The sequence below is a fragment of the Carettochelys insculpta genome, chromosome 7, assembly GCF_033958435.1.
Source record: "Carettochelys insculpta isolate YL-2023 chromosome 7, ASM3395843v1, whole genome shotgun sequence".
In the NCBI taxonomy this organism is placed as follows: Eukaryota; Metazoa; Chordata; order Testudines; family Carettochelyidae; genus Carettochelys; species Carettochelys insculpta.
In genome coordinates this window covers 66,135,226-66,148,178 of record NC_134143.1, presented here as the reverse complement: position 1 = coordinate 66,148,178, position 12,953 = coordinate 66,135,226, and the positions used below count along the sequence as shown (strand labels likewise).

The 12,953-nt window shown below is 42.0% G+C and overlaps 1 protein-coding gene across 8 annotated transcripts in view; it reads left to right on the top strand.

Moving 5' to 3' along the window:
• The window catches only part of SHOC2 (SHOC2 leucine rich repeat scaffold protein), a 135,134-nt gene that overhangs the window by 85,523 nt on the left and 36,658 nt on the right, over positions 1–12,953 (top strand). For all 8 annotated transcript variants that reach the window (XR_012646190.1, XM_074999185.1, XM_074999180.1 and 5 more), the window contains exons 5-8: positions 4,078–4,266; positions 6,333–6,455; positions 10,248–10,385; positions 12,519–12,636. Coding sequence is in view for 7 of the 8 variants with exons in the window: in XM_074999185.1 (XP_074855286.1) it covers positions 4,078–4,266; positions 6,333–6,455; positions 10,248–10,385; positions 12,519–12,636 (568 nt within the window). In the remaining variant the exon portion in view is untranslated. The remainder of the gene's footprint in view (positions 1–4,077; positions 4,267–6,332; positions 6,456–10,247; positions 10,386–12,518; positions 12,637–12,953) is intronic.

Below are 12,953 nucleotides of genomic sequence, written 5' to 3'. Positions count from 1 at the left end.
TTGCATTTTAAAGTTTTGTTGTTTACAGTTTTAAAGAAAAATGCTGGAGTTGGTTTTGCTGAGAGAACTTTTTTTGTGTTCAGAATGCCATGACGTGTAACACACAGTTGCAATTTGATGGTTAATTATTTAATGTATGTGAAGTGACCCTTAATTTAAAAAAAAAAAACAAAAAACTTTCATTCCTGAAACAACTGTACTGTAAAAATGTTGTTGTAATATTAAAACTGTAACTGGGGTAAAGTAGATATTTCGAGTTGATAGAATTTTTTGTGACCCTGCTGCTATTGTGTCTGTGATTGCAGCATCACGCATGAATCTTTGATCCCCACAGTACCTAAAGATATAGGGCTGAATTAATGCTTCCATAGTAATCAGCAAAAGATAAAATTTCAGCATTACTTTGTGATGGTTATTTATTTCTGTTGTGCCAGCAGTGTGTCTAGTGTTTTACTGAAAAGTAGAAACCTAAGAAACCATCCTGAAAGACCTTACAGTCCAATTAGACACATTTTATAAAACTCGCAGGACTAAAAGTAATTTGAATGAGAAACATTTAGGACCCAGTTGTTTAATTCTAACTTTTCTGTTTTGAACCTGTGATTTTTTTTTCCCCCATACTGGTTTGTCATAAAAAGACTGAGTAACTTTTTAGATTATTTTATGGTAAGAATAAGATAAAATGAACATCACTAAACCTTTCCATGCTGCAGAGTTTAAAGTCACATAACTTTTGCCAACAAAAGTGCTTCACTTAAAACTGTTGTTGCATGTCCACACTAGGTCCTTGTGTCAGCAAAACACATCCACCCTGACCACTGCTTTTGCCTCCACACACAGAGCAGTGCACTCTGGTGGCTATCCCACTGTGCAGTGGGCCACATAGTGCTTTGGGAACAGGTTGCAATGCCCCATGGTACAGATACAGCATGAAGTCATGCAGGGTTCTCAGTTCCTTGATTCCAGGGGCATCTTAGTAGGTGGTCAGCCCTGGGATGCAGAGTGGAGACAGGGGTAGACAGCTGGATTAGGTTGGGGGACACTTCCCATACATCATGCCCTGGCTCTGCTCAGCATAGCCGTCTCTCTCAAAGCAGCCCACTTTGCCTGCCTGCTGATGGGTCTGTATTTCCCCATCTTCTTCTCCCACAGCCTTCTCAGCTGCCAGGGGCGGCATCCTGAGCAGCTCTGTGAGTTCCCAGTGCTGAGAAGTGTCCAAGCAGTGCAGCAGTCGCTCCCACCTCTCCCCGCAGCAGCAGTCTGCCTGCCATTGCGTTCCTGGTGCAGGGCAGAAGAGGAGTCTTTTATGCTAATGTTTTGTTCTTTCTTCTCCAAATGCAGCAGCACCCTCAGCTGCCAGATATTTCCCGTAGCTTTAAAAGGGGTGGGGCACATGCCTGCAGGGAAGCAGAGATTTGAAGAGTGGGCATGGCAGGCAGTCGTGGGATACCGGTGGAAGCCACTTATGTCGACAAAACAAGCAACAGTGGCTATATCAGGGCAGGCAACATACAGCTTGTGGGCCAAATCCGTCCCACCAAACCACTGGATCTGGCTTGCCATCATCCTGCAAGCCTGTGGCCCAGTGAGAGCCTTGGCCAGGCTACTTGCCTGCTGTACTCCTGCATGCTGCTTAAAGCAGCAGGGTATGGGGGTTACATGCTCTCTCTGTGTGTTGCACACCCCTCATGGAGGTGGTTTGCACACTGCCCCCCCCCCCCCAAGCACAGTCTCACAGCCCCCACTGGCCAGGAACCAGTCAGTGGGAGCTGTCTGGTCTGTGCAGGCATTGAGCAGCTCCCCCACCACCCAGGGCTGCATCTTCCCCAGAGATGCACATGGGCTGCACAGCCAGATGCTGTGAGCAGTACCTGGGGGTGCAGTGGGCAAGAAGTCTGTCTGAAGGTCTCACTGGGCTTCTGGCCAGGAGCCACCTAAGGTAAGTGTCCCCTGGCCAGTGCCTGCACCTGGTTCCCTGCCCCAATATTCTGCTCTCCCTTCCCTCCTGCATCCCTGTCCCTTGTCATAACCTAAAGCCTCCGCACCCACACTTCTGCACCTGTACCTTCTCTCAGACCCTGTATCCCAAACCTCTATTCCCCAGGTCACACTGTCCTTTCAGACCCTGCCCCCCCGCCCCACAAACCTCCTTCAGGTCAGAATCGTCTCCTGCACCCATACATGCTCCCAGAGTGTGCACCCCCTCCTTCACCCCAATACTCCGTCCCAGGTCACAGCTCCCTTCTTCACCCAAACTTCTTTCCAGACCCCACACCCTCTCCTATATCCCAGTCCCCTACCCTGAGGTCCCTTTTGCACCCATCTTCCATCTGAGACCCTGCATCTCTTCCATTGATAGCATGGAAGAGTGTGGCCCTTACTCAACCACTTACAGAATTTTTGGAATGTGACCTCCCTACCCCTCACCCCCATCCACAATTATTGCCCACCCTGCTCTACCTTGAAGCTTTGTAATTTTAATTTTGCCACAGAAAGCTTTGTGTCTCATTGAGGTGGTTTTATTTTATAGGCAAAACTTCAGAGGTTTGTTGCTAATAGTGGCTTTGTAGTGTGCATACCTCCATTGTTTTTTCAAGTGTGTTTGAATGCTGAGGGCATGTTTGGGCCTATTTCTGTTAGTATGTGTATCATCCGAATTTCAAGCTGCTTTTAAAGTATTCATCTGCCATACGTCAATGGCTGAAGCTAGAGCAGTAATTACTGTAGCCTATAAAGGGAATTCATGCTTGGCATTGTCTATTTATAGCATAGACTTTTATTGCATCAATACAGGTTTATAATTTTTGCAAAAATCTTATTGAAAAGTAGTGTACGGGGCTCACAGCCACTCCCACCCATTTTCAACTAGGCTGTTCATCAAAGTGAGGATGAGTTTGGTCTCCAGTTCTCTGAAGGACAGACAATTGCCATATTCATAGATTTCACAGTCTAGTCTGATTGCCAGGGTTTCACATGGAGGTAGCATGTACCCTCTCTTCCCAAGTGCATGGGTGGGAGGAACAAGGGGCCAGAGCAGGGGACTAATGGGGGGGTAGGCTGACACCCACAGCAGGGCTCAGGTCCCCCTGCACTCACCGGCAGTCCCAGGGGAAGCAGAGTGACTTGGCCTTAGCTCACTTCGCTCCCCCGGCTCCTGGCTGAGTCGGTTGGGAGAGAGGACAGCACCACTAAACCCCCTTCCCCATTCACTAGTAGGAAGCGGATCAGTGCAGCCAGGTGGGAGCAGAGTGGGCTAGGACCATGTTACTCCACTTCTCTCTGCTTCTGCCAGTGAGTGCAGGGGGTCTGACTCCTGCAGCTGGCACCAGACTCCCCACTAGTTCCTAAGCCTATGTTGCTTGGGGGAAGGGTGTTGGAGGCAGATGAGGGGTCGGGGGGGGCAGGGCATGGGGTGGAGAGGGAGTTGTCCCAGCCCTCCCTGAGCAAGGGGTTGCATGAGGAGGTGTGATGAGGGGGCAACCCTTCACAATGCTTGCTAACTTGTTCCAGTATTGGTTACATCTGATTTCCAGTTTGCATGTAACTTGCATCGTTAGCGGCTTCTTTTCTACACAATTGTATGCTGTGTGTCATGTCAGCACTGGTTGCATTTCCTCCAGTACTGATGACGCTGGTCAAGACTGATGTGATTTTTGGCTGAGCTTTCCAGACAACTTCTGTCTGTACTCTAGGTAGCTTTAGCCAGTGTTATCCGTGTTGCTCAAAACCATCATTTTTTAACAAGTAGAAGATGATTACAAAAAAACCAGCTGTGATTTCAAATGTTGGCACTCTTTAAATACTGGGACCATATATGTGTGTGGAGGGTGTGGGAAAGAATTCTATTTTTCCCTGGTGATTGTAGAAGAGAATGTATGGATGGGAGAGCTTTTTCTGAAGGCTGGTTTATATATTGCAATACTTACCTTGTTGGGTGGTCTGGGGGAAAGTTATTTTTAATGCATCCCAACACAGCAAAAGAGTAAGTGTTCAAATAAATCTAAACACAAATTCAAGTGAAATGATATCTTAAATGTTTGTGTGCGTGGCTCCCTGCCACGCTCTCTTCTTTTCTAGGGTCTTTTGTCGAGTCTCGTGAACCTGACTAGTTTAACATTGGCCAGGAATTGCTTTCAGTCATATCCCGTGGGTGGCCCCTCACAGTTCTCCACAATCTACTCTCTAAACATGGAACACAACCGCATTAGCAAAATTCCATTTGGAATTTTCTCGAGAGCTAAAGTGTTAAGTAAGCTGAACATGAAGGTAAGCCATAGTGATGCTCCACAGTTTGCAACATCCAGAGCAGATTTTGTGAATGGTAACAAATTTAATGATGTAAAGAATAAATGTGTAGGACACAAAAGAGACACGTTCGCACTTTAGTCTGATATCAGACACGTATCCTGTATTAATGTATCATTGATCCATTTCTTTTCTCTTTTTATTCTGTTAGTTTTCCCATTGCCTTCCATTTTGTACCCAAAAAAAAAAAAAAATCAGTGATGCTGCTTGAATTTTGCATGTTCAGGAACTTGAACGGTTGAACTGCAAAGACTGCAGGGGAATATTTTGTTTTACAAGAATTTCATTTCACTTAACAACAGTCATAGAAATATTAAATGACCTTTTTAATCTTAGTTTTTACAAAATCTAAAATTGAAACCTTATTTATTACTATTTTTGGTATGGTAGCCTAGAGACCTCCATAAGACCTCATGCCCCATTGTGTTAGATACTATATATTCTTAGAGAGTTTACATCCCCTGAAGGTCACAATATAAGCATATGATGACAGATTACAGGTGAAGAAGATAGCCTCGAGTGACCAAATACACATTCAGAGATTTTCAATATTTCTTGAAATTTAAAAAGTAGCCTCTCCCATTTCTTGATAAATGCATTTTGTAAAATTTAATCATATCAATAAGTGAGATCTGTTATTGTTTATTTCTAATTGTGACAGCGCCTATAACAGACAAGGCACTTCAAGCTATGAAAGATGGTCTCTTCCCTGAAGTGCTTGTATTCTGAAATACAAAACATAGACTCATAGATTCCAAGCCCAGAATGGACCATTATAATCTAAACTGACCTCGTGTTTAACACAGGTCATAGAACTTCCCCAAAATAATTTGCAGAGCAGATCTTTTAGAAGAACACCCTGTCTGTTTTAAAAAAACTGTCACTGGTGGAGAATCCTTCACAATCCTTCATAAATTATTTTAATGCTTAATTACTTACACTGTTACAAATTGATGCTTTTTTCCCAGTCTGAACCAGATGAAAAGTGCACAACATAAAATAAAGTGGCTGGTGCACATTTTAGTGGTTTCAGAGGGGTTGAAATTTTAATTTTATAGTCAAAACTTACTCTTAACTGTCCTCCAATTCATCTTTTATTAGATGGCTGAACTTTTGCTGGTGTCCTTGTAACAGAAATTAGTCTTGGGGAAGGATTTGAATAGTGAGAGGATAGTGCTGGCACATTATTTGGAGAGAGTTTCTCAAGTGTAGGGGCTATGTGGAAAGATCCAACAAAAGGGGCATCGTCTTTGTTTTTATAATGATCAAAAAAGCTGTCTACAGGTGTCCTTTGGTCTTAAACCTCTCACATGTACCAGTAGTTTGAACAGCCTGCTGTCTTAGAATTTGGTGTCCACTCTTGACCAAATTATATCACTGGCACTCTAAATAGTGTGAATGTCTGACTTCATTCCATTTGGGTTTAGTTGCTAATTTAAACAATGTACCCCTGCTGTCAGCAAACATGGAGTCTGAGCACTGCTAGTCAGTGTTCCAAATACCTGTCCTAGGCCAGATCCTGCAATAATGTCTGACACTTTGTATTATTTCATAATGGTACTGGACCTTTTAGTATTGGGCTATTTTAACACCTTGCACCACTCATATTCTTAAAATTGCAGAACTGTTGCTAGCATTTTTACATGATGTAGTGGTTGCTGAGTTTTTTATTCATGTCCTGTGTGTTCACATTCTGTCCAATAGTACATAATGTTGAAAAGAATAAGAAGTCAAAATTAGCTATTGGGACCTTTTGAAATGTCAAAAGTTCTGCCTTTGTCATATGTTGTTTCCATTTCAGTCCATCGTATTGGTAATACAAATCCAGCTCCACATGTCTAGATTGGGTAGTGTTCATTACATTCTGGGAATGCATTTTAAAGATTAAACCATTTAGCAATTTTTTTTCTTGGTTTATATGAGAACAAATCAGAAATTTAATCTAAATACTTTGTCTTATTTAATCTCCAAGCTACCTTGAACCTTTTGCATGCCAAAACCTACATATTTTATTTGTTAAATTGCAGGACAATCAGCTAACCTCACTCCCCTTGGACTTTGGGACTTGGACCAGCATGGTGGAACTGAATTTAGCCACTAATCAGCTCACAAAAATTCCTGAGGATGTGTCAGGGCTCGTTTCTCTTGAGGTGAGAGGAATACAGATGACCTCTGGAATGCATTATTGTTGTAAACAAAACATGAAACGTAATTCTTCTGCTCTTGTCTTCACTGATTAGACCTCAGCTGAAGTATTGTGTCCAGTTCTGGGGCCACATTTCAGGAAAGAGGTGGACAAACTGGAACAAGTCCAGAGAAGAGTGACAAAAATGTTTAAAGGTCTAGAAAACATTACTTATGAGGGGTGACTAAAAGAATTACATTTGTTTAGTTTAGGAAAGAGAAGACTGAGAGGAGACGTAACAGCTTTCAGGTAGCTAAAAGTGTGTTACAAAGAGGAGGGGAAAACATTTTTCTCCTTAGCCTCCAATAATAGGATGAGAAGAAGTGGGCCTAAATTGCAGCAAGAAAATCTTGTTCATCATATAAAAAGTAATACCGGTTGCAAAGAAATATTTCATATCTTACCCAAATACAAACTTGAAGCCTATTCTTAACTAAAATTTATTTAAAAATAAGAGAGAAAGTATGGATTACAAGATGTTTATGTATACATATGGAATAGAGTTTTAGAGCCATAGCAGATATGGTGAACTAAAGAGTTCTTTCAGAGTTTAGTCTAGTGGTCCAATATCAGGGTGATCCAGATGGGACTGGAAACTTCAGTCTTGCGTCTCAGACTCCCTCAATGACGCTTAAGCACCTCTGAGATGAAAGAATCAGGTCTCAAGAGCCCTTTGTACAATTCCTGGGCAGCCTCTTGACAGCATTCAGTCCTTTGGGTAAACACCAGGCAATTATCCTAGCTTTGCTATAGACCTCTAATTTCCTAAGCATCACTGGTAATTAGCTACATGGATTAACATAAGGCAGTTGTCTATTTCCCATCATATAGTTTGCTGCAAACTTCAGTGAAATGGACAGTTCTTTTAAATGTTAAACATTTTCTTTTGTTTTTGAATTAACAGAGTACAGCCATAGACAGGAACTGTTTGGTTCCATGGTTAACATCTAACAAGATATAACGAAACACACTTAATTAGAATTACTTCTGATTCTCTAACCATACAGGTTTGCATTTCAGATTCTCGTCTAACACAAAATGGTCTATTTACATGCACTTTAGTAGATCTCTAAAAGTTGAATCTGGATCAGTTACCCTTCCTGGCCCTGTGTCACAGTAATATTATCTGTTCTGTTTTTCTTTTAGATACACAATCTATATGAATAATAACGTATTAAATGTGTCTTAAACCATTCAGGATATGCAACACGGCCATATTGTTAATGTCATGCTGACCTTAACTTTGGGGTTTCCTGACTTTAACCGTGCAACTCTAACCTGATTAAGTTTCTCAGATCTGAAGAAGAGCTCTGTGTGAGCTTGCAAGCTTGTCTTGCTCACCAACAAAAGACATTACCTCCCTAATTTTGTTTCTCTAATAATTGAGACTGATGCAGCTGCAACAATACTGCATACAACCCTAATGATGCATTGTTGTAGAATCTTGCATTAACTATTAAACTACTTGTTTTGAGGGTGTTTTTTAATACTGTAAAACAGGGTAGGATTGGAAAGGGGATATAGTGGTTATAGCACTGGATTGAGATCAGTTCTTAGACTCAGGTCTGTCTGGCCTTGGTGATGTCACAAAAGGTATGTGCCTACATTGCAGCAGGGAGTGAGCCTCCCAGTCTAGTTAGGCAGACTTGTGCTAGCAGGACAACAAGCTAAATATGAGTCAACAGTGTGATGCTGTTGCCAAAAAAAGCAAACATGATTCTGGGATGCATTAACAGGTATATTGTGAGCAAGACACGAGGAGTCATTCTTCCGCTCTACTCTGCGCTCCTTAGGCCTCAACTGGAGTATTGTGTCCGGTTCTGGGCACCACATTTCAAGAAAGATGTGGAGAAATTAGAAAAGGTCCAGGGAAGAGCAACAAGTATGATTAAAGGTCTAGAGAACATGAGCAATGAGAGAAGGCTGAAAGAACTGAGTTTGTTTAGTTTAGAAAAGAGAGGACTGAGAGGGGACGTGATAGCAGTTTTCAAGTACCTCAAAGACGGTTACAAGGAGGAAGGAGAAAAATTGTCCTCCTTGGCTTCTGAGGATAGGACAAGGAACAATAGGCTTAAATTGCAGCAAGGGAGGTTTAGATCAGACATTAGGAAAAACTTTCTGTCAGGGTGGTTAAACACCGAAATAAGTTACCTAGAGAGGCTGTGGAATCGCCTTCGTCGGAGATATTTAAGAGCAGGATAGACAGACACCTATTGGAAATGGTCTAGATGGTCTTTGGTCCTGCCAAGAGGACAGGGAACTGGACTGGATGACCTCTTGAGGTGCCTTCCAGTTCTAGTGTTCTGAGTCTATGATTTAAGCTAGCATGTTAAAGTAACAGTGTGAAAGATTTGGCTTGGGTGTCGTCGTGGGCTCTCAAGCCTGCCCGGCCCCCCACATCTGAGCCTAAATGGCTAGGACGAGTCTCCACCAGTGTTCCAACAGCCACACTGCTTAGTGTGTGAGATGGAGTCCCAGTAACACACATCTGTCACTGTCCTGCAGGGCTATGAGGCTTCCTGCCAGCTGCAATGTAGACATAGCCTTTAGTGTATGGATTATCTAAGCACCTGGTGCACTGTTGCTTTAACAGGGATTTGTGAGTGTTCAGAACCACTAAGAATGCATCTCTTCACTTCTGTGTCTCAATTTGCCATTACTACCTCACAAAGATGCAATGAGCTGCTTGTAAGCAACTTTGAGCCACCCTGGAGAAAGATGCAATCTTAGTGCGAATGATTATTGAACTATTTACTTACTTGGGTTCCTCGGTGGCCCTGGTACTTTTACAGCATAGACAAAAACAGATTTTCCACCTGGAGGAGTTTACAATCTGCAATCTTGCCTACATGGCAACACTCAAGAAAATTAATCCAAATAAACTTTCAAAATGGATTAGTTAAAATTTAGTTGAGAAATGCCTGTGTGGACATGCTTATTGAGAATTAAAGTGGACTTAATGTCATGTATTTTGGAAGTGAATTAAGCTAAATGGAATTAATGACACTTGAATTCTCACTAAGCATGCCCACACAGGGATTCAGTGCAGTTTAATCCTCTTTAAATTTACACCCTCATAAATTTTGATTAATTTTTCTACATGTCCTCCTCAGAGCAAGCTATAAATTAAAACGAGAGCCAACAGTAACTGAGAGCACCAGAAGAATTAAAAAGGGGATTGATGAAGGAGGTCCATTATAGGATATCAGCGCATGTGTGTAGAGTAGCCAAGTAATTTTTGTTATATTAGTCCCTTCTCAAAACCCAGTTCTTGAAGTTGGCATATAAAGTAAGAGGCGGTGGGACAGTTTGGCACCTATGGATGGAGTTGGGGTGGTGAGCACAGGAGACGGTAAAGAATATAATATTAAGGCACTGTTGTGAATGGAAGCAAATAATGGGGGATTGTGCAGTAGTCTTTTTCTTGAGTCATTTGGTTAAAATCGGCTCCTGAGCCCTGTTTTCCCACAGTTTATTTTAAAATAAAGTACATTTTTAAATAGTCTTGTTAATCTGAAGTCTATTCTGAATTTAAACTTCAGTTCTGTTACGCTCCATTTCGTAACCTGTTAGTTTTGATTCCCAGTTTAACTTTATCCTTTAGTTCAATTTCACAGTAGTTTTGTAGAACTTACTAAATAGCATGTTAATTTTGCATTGTATTGAATGCTACTTATTTCTGAAGTGTAAATGGATTCCATTTTAGTTAGTACTTGCTTGCTGCATTACTTAACATTTTCCCTATTTTTCAATCCAGGTTCTTATTTTGTCAAATAATCTTCTAAAGAAACTTCCCCATGGCATTGGAAACTTACGGAAATTAAGAGAATTGGATCTAGAGGAGAACAAACTGGAATCCTTGCCAAACGAAATTGCTTACCTTAAAGATCTGCAGGTGAAACAATAATGAGAGGAGATAAACATATTAAGCCTTTTACTTTCAACAGGCTAATTTGTACTTTCCCCTTCCAAATTGCTTGTATCTAGCTCTTTATGGAAAGTTAACCAAAGGAGTTTATTGTTAGCAAAGAGTTGAAAGACTCGGGACTCCTGATTTTTATTCTCGGTAGTGCCCTCTACTGTGTTTCACCTTAGAAACGCAACATTTAATTCAAGTGCAGGCTCTTACATTTATTCCTCATATGGGTACACATATGTGCCATGCCCCTGAGTCTGGCAGTTTTTTCCAAGCAGCAGCCATTGACCTTTTGTGTGCAGCATGTCCACTCTTGCTCCTGACTAAAGGTATAAGAGGTAGTGCAGGTTGATGCCACTCCAGTTCCCTCTTCCCACCACGTGGCCTGAGTTGAAATCCTTTCTTGTTTCACTCTTCCAAGTCTCTAAAAGAGTCTTGTGTATGTTTGCTGTCGATAGGTCTTTTTAGTTTTGAACTACTAGTTGTATGTATAGGATACCATGAGAAAACTCCTCTGTGCCCTCTGCACCAACACTGGGGGGGAAACTGTCTTTATCCTAGGCACTGCACCCAGTTCATGGATTCAAGAACTGCCTCTTCTGTCCTGGCTCCTTTTCCATTGTCAGCAAGGATCAGTGTTGTCTCTATTGTCTGGGCAAGGTGCTTATCTTGGTGAAGTGCAGCATCCGTAAGAGCTTCCTCTCACCCACACATGCACCCAGAATGAGAGAGGCCCAAAAACTCAGCATGAGTAAGTACCCGATGAAAGAGGCTACGCTTAGTGTCATCAGCAAACTTTCTGAGGGTGCCATCCATCCGCTCATCCAGGTCATTAATAAAGATGTTGAACAAAAACAGCCATAGAACTGATCTTTGGAGCACACTGCCTGAAACCGACCACCAACACGAGGGGAGCATGAGGAGGGATACAGTGTGAGTGCAGGTCTACAGGCAGTGCTTGGAAAAGCTTCCAGACTTATTTGCATGTGTTTCTGTGGCTACATCTACACTAGGGGAAAACTTCGAAATGGCCATGCTCATGGCCAAATTGTAGAATACTAATGAGGTGCTGAAATGAATATTCAGCACCTCATTAGCATGCTGCTGGCAGTGGCACTTTGAAAGTGCCATGTTTTGCTCACGTGTGGCTCATCTACATGGGGGGGGTCCTTTTCGGAAAGACTCTGCAAATGTCAAAATTCCCTTATTCCTATCAGCTGAGATTAATAAAGTGATAGGAGTTAGGGGGATTTCAGCATTTGCAGAGTCTTTTTGAAAAGCACCCCCATGTAGGCGAGCCACACGCGAGCGAAATGCAGCACTTTGAGTGCTGCGGCTGGCGGCATGCTAATGAGCCTCTGAATATTCATTTCAGCGCCTTATTAGTATTCTATGATTTGGCCATTAGCATGGCCATTTTGAAGTTTTCCCCTAGTGTGGTCAGAGCCTATATATGGAATACAGGTAGAGACCATACACCTCCAAGAACCTCCACTTACCTTTAGCGGCCTTCTTTTCTCTGACTTTGTTTGATCTTGTATAAACTGAAATAAAACACAGATTGAATCTCTCTTGTCCGGCAACCTTGGGACATGACTGGTGCTGAATGAGAGAATTTGCCACACCACAGGAGGTCAATATTGTTCAGCACATTACCAACACTTTCACTGCTTACTGGGCTCTTAGAAGACATTTAGAGGTAAATTACAGCTAAGTAACAGCACAGAACATTGAGATCCAGACTGGTGGTTGCAAACAAACTTTATGGGACCACAGAAAGCTTGGTCACACCCACGATAACTGATCATCCAGCTAACTAAAACCATGCCAGATTATAGATGTGGCAGGACGAGAGTATTCTGAAGTAGAGAAGTTCAACCTGTAATACACTTCACAGGGTTGTCCTGAGGTTTTAGTAAAGTCTATAAAGTGATGTTATGTTATATCCTTGGAAAAAAGCACTGCCTATAGTTACTTTTAATAATATTTGAGAGACTTTGAATGACAAACTTGTGATAGAGAGATAATCTGTCAATTCAGTACCTATTTTCTGATGTCACCTGGCTCTTTGAAGGTACAGTTAGTAATTTTAAGAACTTATTTCTCCACCAGAAATTGGTCTTGACTAATAATCAGTTGACCACCCTTCCAAGAGGAATCGGTCACCTCACCAATCTGACACATCTTGGCCTAGGAGAGAATCTTCTCACCCACCTTCCTGAAGAAATTGGTAAGATACTGTTTCTTATCAATATGAATATATAGTATGGTTAAGGGAAAAAAACCCTCCAAATACTGCTGGGAAACACAAAATGATAGGGACCAACTGTGCTGATAAACAGAAGCCACAAAATTCAAGAAGGAACTATCGTGAGGAGCTCTGCAGCATTGCTTGAAATTACTGCCCCAATGACAAATACTACATGGTTTCTCTATTCTTCTGAGAGGTGACTTTTAGCTTTTTCTGTTTAGTTACCATGTATATAAAGAACCTGTAGAGGGAAACTGTTTTGGATTAAGTAGTTTCCTGCTCTATCGAGCTCTTGG